At 40.4% G+C, this 20,971-nt stretch overlaps 1 protein-coding gene across 2 annotated transcripts; it reads left to right on the forward strand.

The window, feature by feature from the left end:
* Positions 1–65: 65 nt before the first annotated feature.
* On the forward strand, positions 66–8,663 carry klf5a (Kruppel-like factor 5a). 2 transcript variants are annotated; one of them, XM_034237679.1, is made up of 4 exons: positions 66–428; positions 1,411–2,530; positions 3,648–3,707; positions 6,284–8,663. In XM_034237679.1, exons 1-4 carry the CDS (start codon positions 264–266, stop codon positions 6,460–6,462), a joined length of 1,524 nt encoding a protein of 507 aa, XP_034093570.1. In that variant the 5' UTR covers positions 66–263; the 3' UTR covers positions 6,463–8,663. The 2 variants fall into 2 exon arrangements, with proteins under 2 accessions (XP_034093570.1, XP_034093571.1); XM_034237680.1 differs by lacking the exon at positions 6,284–8,663 and adding an exon at positions 4,068–6,239.
* The last annotated feature ends 12,308 nt before the right edge of the window (positions 8,664–20,971 follow it).

Consider the following 20,971-nt stretch of genomic DNA (forward strand, 5'->3'; position numbering starts at 1 on the left):
GAATGATCAAAGCTTAAACGCTTGATGGGCGGTGCATATGCAGTATTTACACTGGGTCGCTCCGCCCTGTAGCAGGAGATAGAAACGGTCTGTGGGCCGGTGGAGGGATGAAACAAGTGAAGGGGATGTAGCAGACAGGCTCACATTATTAACTCCACCTCACGCTCTCCACCTCGTCGGCTCCACTCCTCTCACTCCGCTGTAGCATCCTCCTTTTAGCAGAAAAGGACGAGCGATCCTTAGCGGCGCTGCACCCGAGCTTCATGGCCGCGACCCTGGCGATGAGCGGCGGCGGGCAGGAGGACCCCTTCTACCCGCTGCAGAAGGCGGCTCTGCCCGCAGGATTCCCCCTGGAAGACTCGCTGTTGTTCGGCTTCGACTGCAAGATCACAGAAACAGACAAGACTGGACACAATGACTACGCACAGGTAAACCGGGTAGAAATCAAACCGACTTGATGTATTTCATTGAATGGGCGTGGCAGATAGGTTGTAGATCCAGTTTATTTAGCTGGCCTCTAAATGTCCATCGGCCTAGCTGATGTTAACCTCCACTTTCTTTTGCACTATGTTCGGTGATTATGCGAGCAGGCTGCGGCCAGCTGGACGGAGCCGCTCCGCCTGCAAACGCAGTCACCGCATGTTTTCTCTGCCAGCCAGTTGGCCACCAGTTGTTGGTCACCCCCCTCACCATCATACCACGCTGACAACAACTGACTCCAGCTCCGGACAGAAAGCTCCCGGCAACTCTGTCCCCAGTTAGCAGGAAACTTGTGCAGCAGAGGAGAGAGTGCAATATAACAGCTGGTGGATCAGGAGCCTAGAAATAGCAGCCCATCCCCAGACTACTGCTACTGCTGCGGATAGAGAGGCATGGGTGTTTCCCTATTCCCTTTCATGTTGCTGTTTCATCCTCTGCTGCAGGGTTTCTCTAACTTTTATACCTGCCTTAATATTCACAGGAAATAGAGTGAAAAAGGCCCTATTTGACATCAAGTTGTCCACCTGTGATTCCAGTTGGATCAGCCCGAGTTTTCTTCTTTAGTCTGTTGTCATAGTTGCAATTGTGGACATTTATTAGGGTTTTTTCTAGTGGTATTAGTTCTTATTTCCATGGCCTGATTCTCAACGGCCTGATTCTCAACTGTTGGCCTCACAGCTGATGGGTTCCTGAGTTCAGCTTCGCAGCCAGAGAGTGAATGTGGAATGTAGGAACTGCCTATTGATGACTACTTGATAAATGTTTTAGCGGTGACTGTCCTATCAAACCTTTGTCTTCTCTAAATAGCGCCTCAGAATGCTTTCATGGTAGCTCATGAGAAGCAAGCTGAAAACATTTGATTCAACCAAAGTTTTCTTCAAAATGAAATGTCTCTAAACTAGACTGTTTTGTTTGTGTTTCTATCTACAGGCAAAGTTTGAGATGGACAGGTACCTCTCCCCTCAGTCTCTACCACTTCAACCTCACCAAAGTCAGCAGAAGAATCAGAGAGACTGTGTGTCCGCGCTGGATCAGTTCTTCACTGACAACCATACAGGGGCCCCCTACACCCTCAACATGAATCTGTACCTCCCCGACGCCGCCTACCTGAGGATGGGCTTGTGTCAGCAGGTGCGGCCGCCTCAGCAGCAGAACCACACAGGTCTCACCCAAATCAAAACAGAATCTGCTCCCCCGTGTTTCTCCCCCAACATCCAGCTGCACTGCTCCAACACAACGCCCACCAGTAGCTGCAGCACATCTGGGCATGGCCCCGGCAGCAGTGCCATGGAAACCTCAGCCATAAACATGACGCTAACAGGGTTGCCGGACTTCACCAGTGTTTTTAACCATGCGGTAGACGGCCGCGGTGATGAGTCGGTACCAGAAGTGTTCATCAAACAGGAAATGTCACCGCAGTTTGAACAACACGCTCTCCACCACCATGACAACAGCGGCTCACTGTTTCAGCTACTGAACTCCGGCTTGGACCATCACCATGGCAATGGTATGGAGGCTCAGCATCATCATCACCACCATCATCATCAGCAGATACAGCACACTTCCACAATCCACACACCTTTCCATGACATGCCGGTAGCTTCTTCTGCGTCTCAACAAGAGCAGACAGCCAAGCCTGCGTACTGCGGCCTGGGTGGCCGGGTGTACACACACCCCCACGCTCAGGCCCACCCCCACTTCCTCCAGCACCAGACGCCCTACCTGCCGCCCTCTCCCCCGAGCTCGGAGCCCGGCAGCCCTGACAGGCAGAAGGAGCTGCTTCACACCATGTCCCCGCCTCCCTCATATGCAGCCACCATCGCCTCCAAGTTGGCAGGCAGCCCCCCTGGGATAGGCCCCGGCCCAGGACCAGGTAGCTTAGCCCTCCCCCTCACCACAGCTCCCACTCCGTCCCCAGGCCAAGCTTCAGGCGTTCCCCAAGTACCTGCAACAACCCCAACTCCAGCCCAGAACACCATGTCTGCACGCTATAACCGGAGGAACAACCCAGATTTGGAGAAACGACGGATCCATCACTGTGATTACCCAGGTCAGAACAATTACACAGCTCTCTGATTCTTCTCACTGTGTGTTTATTCTTAAATTGAGCTGTGGTCAGGTGAATATTTGGTCACTCACAAACTGTAAGAAAAAACAGATCTATTTTGAGACACCCGTGCATTTTTGAAAAATGATATGTTGTGTGTAAAACGATTTCCCAGGCTTATGAGTCACGATATGTACTAGTGCCACAGCAGTGTACACGCTGCACTAGCATTAAAATATTTTGGCAATGCAGAACATCAATCACTGCCTTACAATTAACCTTCTGGTATTATACCTTGCTTTTATTGTCTCACCTCAAATGACTCGGGCACTCTCAAGCTCTCACACATTGTTGTGGCTTTTAAGACATTGCTGGTATGATTGTGGAATGAACATGCATGGGTGTAATTAATTGAATGTTCTCCTGAAGTCATTTGATCATCGCACCACAACACGTAATTTGCATACAGTCACACTTTAGATAGTTGGTTCAGATTGCACTTGTACGATGTGCAGCTACTTGTAGGACATGTAATGTCAACTAGCCTGTGGCAGCGTGTAAAATAGGGATTAAGCCGAGCCTCCTGCAGCATGTTATCACAAGTCCGATGAGGCAGATCCATCATATCCACGCAAGGACACATCCACACTCTAAACAAGTGTATAATATTAGTCTCACTGCAGCAGCTGTTCACTCTTTACATGTTTTCAATATGTGAAATGTAATATTTTCATTTAAAGCCAGAACAGATCAGAAAAACATCTTTCTAAATCAATCAAAATCCTAAATCTTTTCAGAATGTTTCCACGCACACTGTTTATTTTGTGAAAAGGGTCTTGTTTTTCTGTATTTAAAATATTTCGACTTGGATGTCGAAAAAAAGCGTGTGATTATTGGCATGCAGTTTATTTTTAAATACGCCCAAATGAAAACAGTTTTAATACGAGAAGCATGTGTGCCCCTTATTTACACAGTCACGTGTACTTTTGATAAATCAGAATAGCAAAAACAAACGTTTACAGCTTCTGTTGTTCATTAGTTCACATTTCTAGCACTCAGCACATTGGGTAAACGCATATCTGACACTTCTGTTTGTGTTTATCCTTCTCTCTGTTGTCAGGCTGCAAGAAGGTCTACACCAAGTCGTCCCATCTGAAAGCCCACCTCAGGACCCACACGGGTAAGACATTCCTCCAATTAATGCATCTTTTTTAAACGGGGAAAAATACGCTGCCCACGCGACTTGTATTTCGGTATCTGCTCTGGCACCAAGTTGCTAGGCAGAGTGTTGTGTTCCTGGCATGTGTGTGTAAATGTATCCTGCCCCATTCCCATCCTCTGCCCAATATACTATTCCATCAAAACAGGTGGAAGTGACACACTTCTGCCAGGGGATGACTCTCAAACTATGTGGTCAGCGTTAGATGCATGGTGCCGTCTCTCTTAGGATCTGTGAAGACATCAATGTTTGAATGCCTTATTATTGTGTGGATCTTTGAAATTATAAATATGTACAAAAATACCTTCTTGTTCCACTTAGATTCTGGGCAAAATCAACAAACAAGGGCTTAGGTGTTGGGCCCCACCTCACTCCAGCTAACAAAACAAAGCTTCTGTTGATATCTACGCTCTCCTCACTCGTATGGATACACAAACACACACCAATCTCATTCTTACCACTTTAGGATCCAGAGTTTGTTCCACTGCTTGTTCAGAATACTGTTGTGGGTGTGCGTGCCTCACATTTCGTTTTTGGGAACATGACACGACAATTAAATCTGGCGTCATTCATGCTGCAGGCTGATTGTGGTTATTGCAGTTATTATAGACCACAAGATGAGGGCACGCCATGTAAAGAGGGATGTAGCAGCAACTTCCTTATCCTCTCTGCTTTTGTCAGGCCCACTTAGTTATTTTATCCCCCTTTTCCCATCCTTTTTATTCATCTAATCAATCTCTTTTCTCTTTTGTGCCATCCTCCCACTTTCAACACTCCCCCCATTTCTATCTTTGTCTGTTACTCATTCTACTTATCTTATTCAGCTGCTTGAATGCACACTTACACACACACACACACACACACACACACACACACACACACACACACACACACACACACACACATATACATACACCTGTCAGTAATCTGGATGAGATGATTCCTAATGCGTTTTTGTCCCTGTGGGAGTTCCCACTCTAATCTCCATCAACATCCATTACCCTGATTGTTTGTGTGTGTGTGTGTTGCTGTGTGCGTGTGTGTATTGTGAGTTGTTCTCCCGGTTCACTTTTTTTGTGTGTTATTTTATTGTCTCTCCTATTTGTGTTTCAGGTGTGTGTTCCTCAATTTGTTGATGCTGTTGTTCATTTAAATGTCATAATGGCATTACTGTCGCTGTTTTAGCGACGCTGCAAAGCTTGCTGTGCCTGTGTGAGGTTTTGTTCACACAGACGACAAAATAAATCCTATTGTGTTCACTTAACTCTAGTAGTATTCAGCATGCAGACAGATTTATATTTAATTTGTCCAGGTGCCTACATCTCTTTCTGCTTTTACCACATTTAATTCAGGTTTAATTGAGGAAAAAAGGATGATGTTTTTGGTGCATTGAGATTCAAACAATTACAAACAAACTGTGGCTTGCTTTTAAGACACATTTTAATCAATTACATTGTGAAGCAGTATTTGCCAACTTGAAATTGAGCAGCAAATTAAAATAAAAAACTACTGAAAGAAGAAAAGGGATCATAATTCTGTATCAATTGTTACCTGACAGAGCTAAATTCATAGACGTATACCAGTACACAGAAGTACATAATTGTGTTTCCTGCGAAGTCTTGTCCTTGGGCGTGTGATACACATGTTGTTCCATTAATTAAATAAATAATATCACAAGTATGTATGTGGGTGGTTTGCAGAAATCTCAATACCTGGGCCGATAAAAACTAAAATGATCTGCATGGATAGTCACCACTGGTTGATCGTGCCGTGAGTGAATGAGACTATTCACACACGTTTTCCCAAAGTAGCTGGCACTATATGTAAACATTATTGGAATGACAGAGAAACAAACCACATCTGTCAAAGAGAAACGCACAATAGCCAAGTCAGACAATGCTGAGCGTGGGAAACATGAGCAGCGTTTGTGCTTCATAAATGCCTATGACAGCGTGATGACTGTATATGATGGGATGCAACTTTAGCTTTCAGTAGAGCCTGTTTTGCCTGTTGCTCCACCCAATTGAGCAAGTCATGTATTGCAGGGAGTTCATGTTTGTACTAATAATAATTAGTTTAATTGGTTCTCATAATGTTGTCATATCTCTGTTATTTGCTGAAGATCATGTGATTTAACCAGAAATTCAGCTCAGTGATGCCATTTGTTTTTTTATTTAGTCAATTTATTGAACATGTTGGAAACAAAACAAACAATAATATTAATTATTTAATTAATCAAGGAGAAGCAAAATAAAAAAACTTTCAAGCAAATTCTAAAATAGCCGGTCATATTCAAAAAGGGCAAGAAGAAGCTTAAAAGTGTTCTGGTCCTCCCCCCTCTAGCGTACATTGTTCATGAAAATAAAAGTTTAGGTCATCGTCATCGTCATCAGCATTCGTGATATTTGATTCATTGTTTTTAACAAATCATTTGCATGATTCATTCAGGATTTGGTTTATAAATAATTGTTTTAGATAAAGTTTAGATAAAGGAGCGCCAGCACTCATTCAGACTTTTTCTTCTTTACATCCTGCAGGTGAGAAGCCGTACCGGTGCACGTGGGACAGCTGCGACTGGAGATTCGCCCGATCCGACGAGCTGACGCGCCATTTCCGGAAGCACACGGGCGCCAAACCCTTCCAGTGCGCCGTCTGCTCGCGCTCCTTCTCCCGATCCGACCACCTCGCTCTGCACATGAAAAGACACCAGAACTAGCAGCGTTTGCACACACACACACACACACACTGCAAACACACAAGCACTATGTTGACACACCCAAAGCACTCACTTCATCTTCCACAACGTTACAAGCTGCCTGATGACACCACAGCTGCTCCTGGTGCTGCTATCCTGTGCTGAAACCGTACGATAGCCTAACAAACATGTTGCTTTTTAAACGCGAGTGGGACGAATCGGAGGTTGTAAGGTAGAACAATAATTGCCAGATGTAGTTCCTGGTCCCTTAACCTCCAGATATACTTAGTATAGATTTCTTTGGACAAACACAGAAAAGAAAAATTATAACAAAAAGAAAATGGTAGCTCCAAAATGTCTCAAGCTTTTTTTTGTTGCAAAACTAGTCAAACCACTTTTTTTTTGCTCCATGGTTTGTTAGTTTGCTCATATAACTGGAACATCCAGGTTTGAGTTTTTACCAAATCCTTCGGTTTGCACTGGAAATCTTAAATCGGAGCCTTTTTTGGCCCATGCATCTCATTCACCACTGGAAAGATCCTTATCACTACTGGACTGAATATTTGTGAACGCCACAGAAACCTTTGCTGTTCAGATATAAAACATTGAAGGCATTTATACTCTGGAGAGGGAAGATAGTGCAGGAAGAAACGAGGGAGGGGTGGAGATGAAGAGATAGAAAGATTTTAGTTTTTATAGAGAGGAGATGTGAGGACAGAGGAAGGTGGATGGATGGTAAAGAGCAGCAATTAGGTGATACATTATTCATGATGTCTTTTGATGGATTTCCAACCAGAGAAATGTAAGCAGAACCCGTAGACATATCTGAGAATTAATTCAGTTAAAACTGAATTTGACTTTATTTTGATGCACAAGCTTGAATTAAGCATCTTCAAAATACAATTACCCGTACATCTATCTCATCCAGCCTTTTTACGTTCAACGTTTTAACCAAAGTATGATCTTCATCCTCAACACCTTATAAAGTGCCTCCTTCTCTGATTTGTATGTGTTTTTGTTAAGTGGTAGCAGAGCTGTGATCAATGTAGAAAGTCCTTTTTAAACACACTTGGTGCTGTTTTTATTTCTTAATCTATTGAAAGCTCTAAAAAAAAAAAGTGAATTATTTTTAAATGACAGGTTTACCCATTATTCGTTGTGATTTAACAGATTGGCTCAGGCCACTTTACGGACATCCTGATGTTGATTTTTTTTTAATGAAATGACAGTCAGTCTTCTCTCTGACTCTGTACACAACTAATTACATTGAGGTTCTATCAGTCAATCAAACACGGACATATGTTTTGTTGAAGGAGAAGTTCACAATATTTAAAGTCTTTCTTGAAACAACATGTCCGTATATTGCAAGAGTTGTTGCTGCAAGTGTTCCTGCAGCTAGCCCCAATCAAAACATGTTCAATGTCAATGATGGGAAACAAAAATAACAGTATATGTGAAACAACATGATTATATTAGGCTTCTAATCTCAAAATAATCAGGGCAAAATAATCAAAAACACTAACTTTGTAAGATACCCAGCTGATTTTGATTGATTGATCTCAAAGAGACTTTAGTTAAAATTAGGAAGACATTTATTTTTTTACCAAAAAAGGATTTTGTTCCCCATCGCTTTCATTGATATTGCTTTAGGGAAATGTCAAGTCACACTGACTATAATGGACTATTTTAATTGACATATGAACATGAGAGTATTTTTAAAGACAGAACAAATGTGAACCTTTCAACATACGCTTGTCCGCTTTGATTGTGTGATTCAGCCTGCACCTATAACTGTATTTGTTCATTCACTGCAGGTAGCATACATATGATATAGCACTGTAATGTATCATGGTAAATCTGACTATTTATTTGTGTAGAACTGGGGGTTGTATCAGATCAACCGTCTTTCTCCCCAGCAAAAATGCCTTAATGTAAATATATGCACTGTAAATAAGTATTGATTTTATTTTTTTTTAAGTTTCCCTTTTTTGTCATTGTTTTGTAAACAAAAGGGCACAAAGAGGAAAATGCCCTGCATCCAAAAATATTTGAGCCTGTTTTTTATTTTTTTTATTTTGATGCCATTGTTTTATATATTGTCCTTCCAGCAACTTATTTTGTAGACTTGTTTTCTTCCTAGGTAAACGTTCCAAAGACAAAAGTTGTTTTTTCTTCAACTGAGTGAAACCGATCCTAATAAAGTCAACTGACACTTTTACATATGTGCTGTTGTGCTGAAGTTAATGGGACATTTCTTCTTTTACCCGCTAAGAATGACTGAATTTCAGTGCTGTACTGATCAAAGCATGCGGTACATTTAGTGTTTTTGTCCATGAGGTTTGTATTAAAGTACATTTTGTTCGAGTAAGATATTGTTTACAGACCGAATGTGGTGTTTTTAGAACAAGCCTTGACCAGGCCTAAATGAAACAAATGGGACATAACCACATTTCAGTCTCTTATAATCAAAACATGTTTTTTGTGTTGCGCTGATCCACTGTGTCAGGAATTCTCTGCCGCGATCCGACATGCTTAGAAGGTCAGTTTCAGTAAAGGGAGATAAGAAGGGGAGATGTGGAGGAGAAGCCAAGCGTTCTCTTACGGGACCTGTGAGTAACCTGCAGCACCCTCGCTGATCAACAAACAATGGTCCTTTGATGTCCCAGCAAGAGACAATGGATAAGAAAATAAATCTGACCACCACTCAGGGACCGGAGGGGAATCCCACTGAAATGGATGTACTAACACGTGCACACACACACACACACACACTCGCAACATATGTTCTTGATTTAAGTCATAAATGTGACCCAGGGTCTCTGTTGTAATCTACCTCAGATGTCAGAAAAATAAGGAGGTGGAGGGGAGAGAGTGAAAAGTGAAATGCAGAACAATCTAAACAAAGGAATCTCAGAGGGGACCCAATCAACCACTTCCGTCCTCCTAAATGTTCTCTTATTCTCCTCCTCCGCTCTTCTTATTTAATTGTATTTTCTCTCCTTCTTTGTCTTTCCATGCACCGTATCCCCCTCGCCTCCCCGGTGGAAAGTATTGTATGAAAGTCCAGGGGCGCAGCTCCATAGGTCAGAGTGGAGACTGTTCTCATAACCTGCTCTGCACCTCATCTTTTCCCCTCTTTTTAATCACACACCTCGTCCTGTCAGCTCCATCTTTTCCTCCACCTTCAACTCAAGAAGGGGAATTTTATCCTCCGCTCTTTCCTCAGTTGGCAAGTCACCCAAATTATTCAAAAATATATGAAAATGTCAACCTGCAGGTATATTTCTGAGTGTGAGAGAATATAAAAAAGTTAGTGTGAATGTTTCACACACACACACACACACACACACACACACACACACACACACACACACACACACACACACACACACAGTGGTGATGAGTGAGTGGGAACTACCGGTTCATGTTTTGGATCATCTAAATTAATGTCGCACATCTGGAATAAGGCTCCTGCCTGCTCCACCCTCTGCTGTGCTGCGTTGGTGTGATTCCCAGTTTCCGTGTGTGTGTGTGTGTGTGTGTGTGTGTGTGTGTGTGTGTGTGTGTGTGTGTGTGTGTGTGTGTGTAGGTATAATGTTTCCAGTGCTCCTCTCTTGGAACAGACCACCCACTCAGAAGACCAATAGAAGGACTACAGGGAGCCGGATAGACAGACACACACACACACACACACACACACACACACACACACACACACACACACACACACACACACACACACACACATGCAACTCCCTCCAAAGTCAACCATTCCCTAATATTCTCAGAATAGAACATATTGTTATCAGAGATGGAAGAGATACCAGAACAGCTGACATACTATCAAAAAGTTAAGAACATAATATCATAAATTGAGGAGGGTTTCATTCCCAGACACTACGGTCATTAAAAAAATTACTGCAGTGCCTGTTTCAGATGTACTAATGTTGCCGATTCTTGGGTTTCGAATTAAGACCATGGAATGAAACACTACAGTCTATCACAGCATCAGAATTAGATTTATTGCCAAATAGGTTCACACATACAGGTAATTTGCCCTGGTGTGTAATGGCTCATACATGAACACAGCTAGAGGAATTAGGTTGTAAAAAATGATCAATTATAGGGCTATTATTCAAACTTAGAAAATAAAGTATGTGCAGTATACCCGAGTTTAAAGTGGAAGGGGTATTGAAGATCAGAAATGTTAAATACAGTCTAACTCTTATGCCATATGGTTCATATTTCCTCACATATTTGTGTTAAACATTGTAAATGTCAGATGGATAATTAATGTATTATTGTTATTATTTAATTAGTGATTAAAAGAGACCCATAGGATAATTTTCGCCCCCAGCAGATTGATCCCTCCCTGACATTAACCTTTTTTAAACAGCATCAGCACTGGTTCACCACAGATCAAAGTGGCCTTTAGGCAATGGCTGAACACTTGCAGCAGAATAGTGATTTAATTAGTCTCATTTTGAAATGAAATACTTTGGTTTAAAATATTCCTTCAGCTGCTGCTATATTTATTTATTATTTGTAAATATTTTAGTTGATTTAACAGGGACAGAGCATATTAAAATACATTTATGTTAATGGAAACAAAGGCTATTTTTCTGCTATAGTACCTGGAGAAATGTGTTAAATTCACCCTAAAAATAAATCATACTATTTAAAGAAAATGACACGTTAATCAAATCATTAAAACATGCAACTCACAATACTTTAAATGGTAATAAAGACAAAAACTAAAAATACATATAACACGTAGCAAGAAGATAGTCACTGGTTTAAGCAGTACAGAAAGCCAGAGACCTGGACAGTGCCATATATTGTTTTAGTGATGATGTTTTTAAAATAAAGGACGAAGTGTTGTTTGATTCACATTCACAAGCTGTTTTATTAATTTACTTTTTGAAGTTCAAGTTCTTCGTCACTGCCTGCTTCATCATGTGAAACCCAACAGGAAGTATCAGTTGACAAGGAGTTGTAACATCACGCACAACACAGTGACTAAGAAGAAAAATATGACAAATCCATCGAACCATAAACCATCATAATGGTCAGAGTTACGAGTAAAGCAAACATTCTGGTAATAATTGATCTATTTTGTTGAACTCTGAAATCTATCATGATATGGCTGTGCCGCACAAAGCTAGTAAAGGTTTCCCTGAGTGGGTTCCTCTGCATGCACAATGAGTTCAAAGGACGAACCCATCAGGCTTCCCATATCTTTGCACCTGCTAAACACTCAGGGTGACACCCTGCGTGGGCCTTCAGAGGATACAACAAAAACCTTTTGCATTCACACTTAAAGTGCGCAAATGGAGGCCGTTTTTGTGAGTTCTTATCGTGATTTGTGTAAGGAGAAAAGGGTCTGTGGGATGTATATCATACATACACTTAATCATTGCTGTTTGCTCTCTTTAACTCCTACAGTATGGGGCGGCCCTGAACCCCTCCCTGACCAAACAGCTAATAGTTTCCTCTTGTCTTCTCACATGTTTTATGGTTTCATACTTTAGATTAGAGGTGATGAAGCACATGTGGTCGTGTTGGGTTAGTCACACTGTATGATGATTGGAGGCCAATCCAACATGAACACTTGAACACTTGAAGCATTAAATCCAAATCTAAACGGATACATATCTCTTTCTTCATAAATTCGTTTTTTTAAGGAGTGAAGATATATTTCATCCTGTTCATCTGGTTTTGTGGAAGAAATGAGTGTCCTGATAGTGAAAACAACTACAAATAAGATGAAAACATGGTATTAAAACATACAAATGTTCCCTTGATTCTTAATGTCATTATTCTGTATTTTTCTAAATGTATCTTATGAACCACAGTCTTTCTTTTCAGATTTCTAACTCCATGGTTAGATCAATTTAATATTTTCTCACCTATTATTTAACTGCACAACATTGCATAGAGCTAACACACAAAAAAAACAGTTTACAAATATGTGCAATTAATTTGTTTGCTTGTCTCTTTTAAAAAATATATAAGTTACATCTGAGTTTCCATTTAGAAAGTGTTATAGAGTCTAATTAATCTCAACCCACATGTGGTTCTGCTTAGCCCTGAAAGTAAAAAATGCCACATTACACCCACTCAAGCTGCTCATTTCCTCATTCAGAAAACATGTCAAGAGAAATTTTGCAATGTGTTAATGTTTAATATTTATAAATGTGAGAGAGTGGGGGTCAAAAATACTTTTTGTTGACTGAAGGAAATGGTATGCAGTAGACTGAGTAGTAGAGGGTCAATGACTTGTCACGATACTGATGAATACAACCTGGGGCTTCAGCACTTGATCGTTTTATTCCAGGAATGAATTTGTTCTGTTTCAATTAAAAACTTATTTTGGGAATCTTGTGTTCTTATCAAAACAAAATCCCAGTACATACACTTGTGGAGTACAATAGTGTCATTGTTAAGTGTTTTTCTTCAAATACTAACTTTAAATTGCTCGTTTTGAGGAGACAAACTCCAAAAGAGAGAGTCCCAAAGAAGCAGTACTGCTGGGACTCTCTGACATTCATAATAAGATCTATTTCTTTTGAAACATTATGCTCAGACAGGACATAAATCAAACACTCTTCACAAGTATGCATCAGTGGAGAACTGAAGTAGTTATGTTACAGGAGAGTTTGAGGGTCAGGCAAAAGAAAATGAATGATGTTTTTTTTTGCTGGGAGTTTTTAATTCTTGCCAGAAATGATCCATTGTTTCATTAAATAAAAAGCAATACCAGATTGATATACACAAATTAAAAGGAAATACAAATTGATCTATAAATGTGTCTGAGTTGATACCACTCTAGTCTTATTTGACTTTAATGTAAAATAGACTTGTGTCCATTTTGTTTTCTATTTATGTTTTAGCAGTCATCAGGTTAATCTGTTCACTGGGGTTTGTGCTTTTGTTTGAACACGACAATTACTGGGACATGATTTTCAAGTTTACTACCACTACCCTGAAGGTAATTTGGATTGCAGCCAGAAATGAAACGCAGGGAAAAGCACTGATGATAATTTAGCTACCAGCTGTAGGAGTTGATGTTTTTTATCTGTGCGTTAGATAAGCAATCGGAAAAGGTTTTTGCTTTTCAATCCCGTTACGTTTAAAGCTCAGCAATATACTGCTTTGGACGGGGTAATTAACAGAAACGTATTTTGGCCACCAAATAATATCAATATCAGTTATAAGTCATTGCTACATTTATTATCCTTTCAGACAACTCTGTCCAACAAATCCCTTTAACAAATATTATCATGCCATGATTACGATCATATCACATTGAAAACTAGAGTAGCATTCAAACAACTTTTCCCAGTTGGGAAATAGTTTTGATAAATTGTGCCCCTCTCATTTTTTATTTACACGAATAATTAAGTGTAGGAGAAATATTTCTGAATACAACACATGTACGTGAATACTCAGGATATAGTATTTTCTTCTTTAAATACATATATATTTTATTTTGAGTGAGTAAGGGACTGAATACCTATTCAAAGTTTCTGATAAGATCCTATATTGAGAAGAACTATATAACTGGCCACCCACCCACACACACACACACACACACACACACACACACACACACACACACACACACACACACACACACACACACACACACACACACACACACGTGTCATGCAGTCTTAAAAAGAAGAGTTCCTATTGCTTGTCCCAACCTGTCTGGTCTAATTTAAATGAGTGTGTGTGTGTGTGTGTGTGTGTGTGTGTGTGTGTGTGTGTGTGTGTGTGTGTGTGTGTGTGTGTGTGTGTGTGTGTGTGTGTGTGTGTGTGTGTGTGTGTGTGTGTGTGTGCAGGACCGGTTCTTGACTATTTTATGCCCTAGGCAAGATTTTAGCTGGCGCCCCCAACCCCCCAGCCAGAGAATCGTACAGTAACACACGTCACACACGTCACACAGGTTGTAAAGTTTTGTGGGTGGACAACTATGCCAGTTCTGCTTCATGAAAATAATCAGTCTTTCTTCCCCTTCTCATTACCCCCCTCTCTAAACACACCCACCCCCTTCTTCCCCCATTCTTCCGATGAGATAAAACATCATCCTATTTTATCACTAATGCCTCTCTTATGCCTGAATCCCCCTGCTGCAGCCCAAATATCCCCTAACACCTACACACAGTCACTGAACACATGGTTGAAGCACACACACACATGTAAGGAGGCTAAGAATCACACATCCCATACCTCTCAGCCCCCTCCTTCCACCCACTTTCTCTCCCCTTTCTTCTTCAGCAGCTGCGTCATTTTAACTGTTCTCTATGAAACCTGGTATTCATAACTGCTGCTCATGATTCCACCCCCGAGTCCTGCTAACATCATAATGGTAATAGTTTAATCTGTACGGTCTTGACCCTGTCCTGTTGTTTAGATGTGACCTGAGTGGGAGACGAGAGGCTCCCTGAGCACGCACACGCACACACACACACACACACACACACACACACACACACACACACACACACACACACACACACACACACACACACACACACACACACACACACACACACACACACACACACACACACACACACACACACACACACACACACACACACACACACACACACACACACACACACACACACACACACACACACACACACACACACACACACACAGCTGGGAGCCATTGTCTCCATGAGAAAGCAACAGACTTCGTTCTATCTATAGAACTAAATCCGAGTGAAATGTTATGATTAATTCACTAAATTTTTCATCCAGCTCTTACTTATATAAAAACAGATTATGATTTGCTCACAAAACATAATCACAAATGATTATAGTTCTATAATAATATATTACATAAGTGGGGGCTTCTCGCTGCATGTATAATCAACAGAGAGAGCCTAAATAGCTGATCATTTCAGTTAGCAAAGGTAACATTGACAATAAGTAAATGTGTGTACCTTTTACCTTTTTTGCTAGTTACTAACATGTCACTGTCACTACATATATGTAATCTTACAGAAACAACATTAAACATGTGCTAATAAACCCTTACATTAGGTATGTTCTGCTGAAAAATAAATACACATCACATGTTGACAATAGTAGCTTGCTAGCTAGTTAGCTAGCTTAGTTCTACTCCACTTCATTAGCCATCTATCTATCTATCTATCTATCTATCTATCTATCTATCTATCTATCTATCTATCTATCTATCTATCTATCTATCTATCTATCTATCTATCTATCTATCTATCTATCTATCTATCTATCTATCTATCTCATGCAGAGAAAAGATGGTGAGTCATGGGTACGCAATCACAGGGAAACATGACACATTGGTGTTAGATCCACACACACACACACACACACACACAACACACACACACACACACACACACACACACACACACACACACACACACACACCCACCACCCACACACACACACACACACACACACACACACACACACACACACACACACACACACACACACACACACACACACACACACACACACACACACACACACACAGATGCCACCTGACTGGAAAATGACTACATGCGTTGTGTGTGAGTTTCTCAACACCTTTGTGTTAAGTAGAACTCTTTATTATAGAGAAGTAATTAGTGTTATCCCTGCCTGTGTGAGAAGTCCACACATAGCCTTATCTGCACGGGTTTCTCAAGGGCTGTACTCCAGAAACCATATTTCATGTCAAAATGAGTAGCTGATATTTTCCAAACAATTCTTCTCGATGCACGTGTTACAGTGTGGCAACAGGGCAGCAGCCTGAGTGCTATGGAAACTCACAGACTGAGGTTAATCATTGTACATCATCTAGAATCAGCTCCTTTCTTTGACAAATAAATACACCACCCGAACAAAAAAACCGTCATGGGGATATTATTTGCTTTTATGTCATTTCAATGAGTCCAAAACATTTATGATTGCTCACATTGGTGCATCTTCCCACAATTGATGGCTCATGACACAACAATGACCTCATACATTTAATAATTACCCCTTTGCCGCTTCACTAATTACAGCATAATGATATACCGCAGAGGTGTGTGTGTACGCGTGTATGTGTGTGTATGTGTGTGTGTGTGTGTGCACATGTGTGTGCGTGCATGCAGGCTTAAGAGGTTGATTGAAAGAGTGTGGGCTGAGAATGTCATAACTTTGCACTCATATGGGTGGAGTCTCCAGACATTGTGGAGACTGAGGTTATAAACTTGTGAAAGACATATCTCACAAACAACGATGGTAAGTCCCCTACAGTATATTTCAGATGAGTAAAGTTTTACAATATCGTATTGAAGAAACATGCGTCTGTTTGCATGGAAGTTGTGTCCTTATGGGTGATTTGTTATCAGATTAACAAGTGATGAGTAACTGATATAGCAACATCACAGTAACTGCAATACTTACTCAGAAAATACAGTCACTCCTGTTTTTATGTTATATTGATAGACAAACTTGACCAAGCCTACAAGATAAGACATGTTGTGACTTCAGGGAAGTTGTTCTAGAAACTATGAGAGTTAATGACATTTTGACAATGTACAGTGAGTCTACATCGCTTCTCAAGACACCTTGGAAGTAAGTGAAGTTGTGCCATAAATCCCACTCTTTAGTTGGGAAATTGTGTATTCTCACTTAAAATAGGCTGACTATACATGTAGGCTTTCAAGAGGAAATGCATGTCTTATTTGATCCATCAGCTACTTTTATGTTTCGTGAATAATTGTTTTTTTATGTTACTTTATACTTTATTTGACTACATTTTGAAGTAAGATATATACTTCTTATCACAGTGCATTTATCTGACAAATGTATATGTCTGCATATCTAACTTTTAACACAAAATAAACAAATACATTATACAATTTTATAAGCTTCTTAAGTTGTCTAGCAATAGTTACAATTATGGGCACCTTTATCAGATGCAACAATACACTACACGGCTCTACTGATGTTTGATATTGTGTAACTTCTCCACAGGTTTCTCTGTCTGTAAAGCTTTATACGATCTACCTTCGGGCACGGGAGAGAACAGCTGCCAGTCAGGCTTTCCTCTTTCTCCATCACTTGCTCATCCCACCCCCCTCTATCACACACACACACACACACACACACACACACACACACACACACACACACACACACACACACACACACACACACACACACACACACACACACACACACACACACACACACACACACACACACACACACACACACACACACACACACACACACACACACACACACACACACACACACACACACACACCATGTATACATCACTTCAGGGGACATTATATTGACTTACATGCATTTCCTGGAGACTTATCCTAACCTTAACCATAACCAACACATGCCGAACCCTAACCTTTACCCTAACCCTAATCCTAAACCTAACCAAGTCTTCACCCTAAAATTAATGATTCCCCTCAATTTGTCCCCATAAGGGAGGTGAGTCCCCACACGTGACTGTGTAAACAGATTTAGGTCCCCACAAGTATAGTAATGCTAGGCCACACACACACACACACACACACACACACACACACACACACACACACACACACACACACACACACACACACACACACACACACACACACACACACACACACACACACACACACACACACACGCACACACACACACACACACACACCACACACACACACACACACACACACACACACACACACACACACACACACACACACACACACACACACACACACACACACACACACACACACACACACACACACAGTCAGAGGTAGAAATAATATTTTCACTGAAAGCTTCTTGCGGCTCTCCAGATGGGATAACATGCCACTATTTTTGCCAAACCGCCTCTTCCTGGAGGTTTCTGTTTAAATTACCGACAGTTTCAGGAGGTCAGACAGTCAGTCCGTTATGGAGAATGTAATCAATAAGGTGCAAAAATAATCCAGTTATACAGTCTCACTTTGCTGCTCCGACCAATTGTAATGCATTTACCCTCAGTGGATGATCAATGGGGTAAAGTGAGTAATGTGTCTGAGAGATATGTGATTTGCTGCCCTCTGTTGCTTTTTCTTTTACATTACATCTACAGCTCAATGTATTGCTGTTTGGTTAACACTCAAACACTGCCATCTTTGTGGTTACAGTAGAGCCATTGACAATTTAGCTTTTACTAATGGCTTCTACTACGTTGATGATTTCCCTAACATTATCTTTACTATCTTTATATTTAGCTGAATCTGCAGCAAGAGAAACATAAGTAAATCTGTCACAGTGATCCCATGCAACATATTTCCTTAAAATTAGTATTAGTTTCCATTTTTGGTCAGATGTGATGTTTTTGTATTGTTACTTTGTGCTGTTAATGCATTGCGGAACTGCAGCTGAGCACAAATAATGCTAAACTTGACTTTCAAATTATATTAATTTAATTTTACAACACCATATTTTACCGTAATCTGTCTCACAAAACTGTTAATGAAGCTGCTTCAGTTATTACATTTCTTATAAGCATAGAGTTTTTTTAACTTTACAGACACATTCGATTTTTTTGTAGAAAACAATATTTCATTTTCTTACATGGTGACAGTCTGCCTTTATTTAATTTAATCTCATTGCAACACTCTTCCTTCCTAGCATTTCGTTTACATATCACAGCATTTTATAAGGAATTTAGTGAAATGTATATGATGATGGTTTTGTTTACGTCATTTTTTAGATCAGACTCTCTATGTGTGCTGCATGAGATTCATCAATGGGATATTCATGCTGTGTCTTCATACAGTGCAAGTCTAACAAATGAAATGCTTTTTAAAAATCACAATCCCTGAGCACAACAAGGGAACCAAACCAGGAACATTTATTAGATGCTGTGTGTCAAATCTACAGAGCTTTAATAAGAGGTGGGTGAGACAGAATACAGTAAGTGTTGGCTGCTGAAACGCTGTCAAGTTTTACACACAATGTTTATTTTATTCTTTAGCCACATATAGCTCATGTTGTAGCCGTGACAGCTTTTTCAAACCAAATGAAAGACACTCACAGGGGAGCAGAGAATGTACTCACACACATCACAACAACAAACACAGTGAGGGAGCTGTGCACAGCAGAGTCAGTCCTTTATAGTTCAGTTTGTCGGTCAAACAAGGTGGGAAATGTAATTACACCAAATACTCCGTGTTGCAAGTCATCCTTGTGAGTTAACTGACAGGTTTAGTTTGGCACTGGAGGTGAAATATCACTACCATCAGAGGAAAAACATCAGACAGGCTTTTCACAATCTCTGCAGTTTTTATAGTACCGACGCCTCCAGCACATTTCAACAACAGACAGCACCAGTAAACCTGTTCATTATTTTTTTTGGGTAGTCATTTTGTATCTTATATATATGTACTTATATATATGTTACTTATATGTATATATGTACTTATATCTTACACAGGGATAATTTTGTCCAATTAGGGACAATGTGAAACTTGTTGGTCAGAAAGGTGAGGGAATTTTGTTCCTGTCCCATATGTGTATCTTATTTTGAAGTCTCTTGAACATTTTATTATAGCCTATGTAAAGTAAACAAATCAACTGATGAAAGTTTGTTTTGCATATGCATAGTGTTTATCCAAATCAAGTCTTACATACACTCCCTAGCGGAGAATTGAAAGCAGAATTGAAGGCTATGGTGAAAGTTTACTCTGGAGTAATATGCTTTTGCGCTTTAAGGGAGAACCAACATATGGTGAGTTTTAATAAACACACATTTACACTACAACCTTGTACATCTCATCACGTTTTTTGGTCCAACATACACCACTTATCTTACACAAATGATTCCACTCACGTTAACAATACATGCACATACAAACATACTTTGGGCGCTTCTCTGAAACTAGATAACACTTCAGCCCTCAGTACTGAACATCCTGCTGCAAACGTTACAAACTACAATCATATGTACAGGTAAAGTTTGCTTTTGGTGCCTGGTAACATTAATATTTCTGAAATGTTATTGGAAAAACTGTAAGTTATGACCCTGGTGTTAACCTTTGGTTGCTGAGCTCCAAACAACAACATATCTAACTCTACTATTACTCGTACAATGGTTTGAAAGCACCTGATAAGGCTATAGTAGTACATTAATGTGTGTTGTTAGTATTATTGTACAGCAGTTAGTTATGAAGCCCTGAGGTCAGCCATTAAAATTGTACAGTTAATTACTAATTACATATCTTTACACACTCTTATGACAACTGTCTCACTCACGGGATATAAACACAGACAGACTGTACGGAGGATTCACACTTAAACACACAGAACCGCATACATCTTATTATACAATACTGCATTTCTTTACCACAGATCAACTGACAATGAGGGTGGTTTATTTCATGGCATCTTCTTGATTTAGGGATCGTCATTGGTCGGACAAAACAAATATTTCTGTTATAGCAGTTGCTATGAGAGATCAGACACCTCTGCTATTTGTGAAAAGGTAGAC

This window comes from Gymnodraco acuticeps, unplaced genomic scaffold (assembly GCF_902827175.1).
Source record: "Gymnodraco acuticeps unplaced genomic scaffold, fGymAcu1.1, whole genome shotgun sequence".
Taxonomy (NCBI): Eukaryota; Metazoa; Chordata; class Actinopteri; order Perciformes; family Bathydraconidae; genus Gymnodraco; species Gymnodraco acuticeps.

Bases quoted from the DNA above. Each gene is read 5' to 3' on its own strand.
- klf5a (XM_034237679.1), top strand. From the start codon at position 264: ATGGCCGCGACCCTGGCGATGAGCGGCGGCGGGCAGGAGGACCCCTTC. The intron at 429-1,410 runs GTAAACCGGGTA...TTCTATCTACAG, and splicing joins GACACAATGACTACGCACAG to GCAAAGTTTGAGATGGACAG. The intron at 2,531-3,647 runs GTCAGAACAATT...CTCTGTTGTCAG, and splicing joins CCATCACTGTGATTACCCAG to GCTGCAAGAAGGTCTACACC.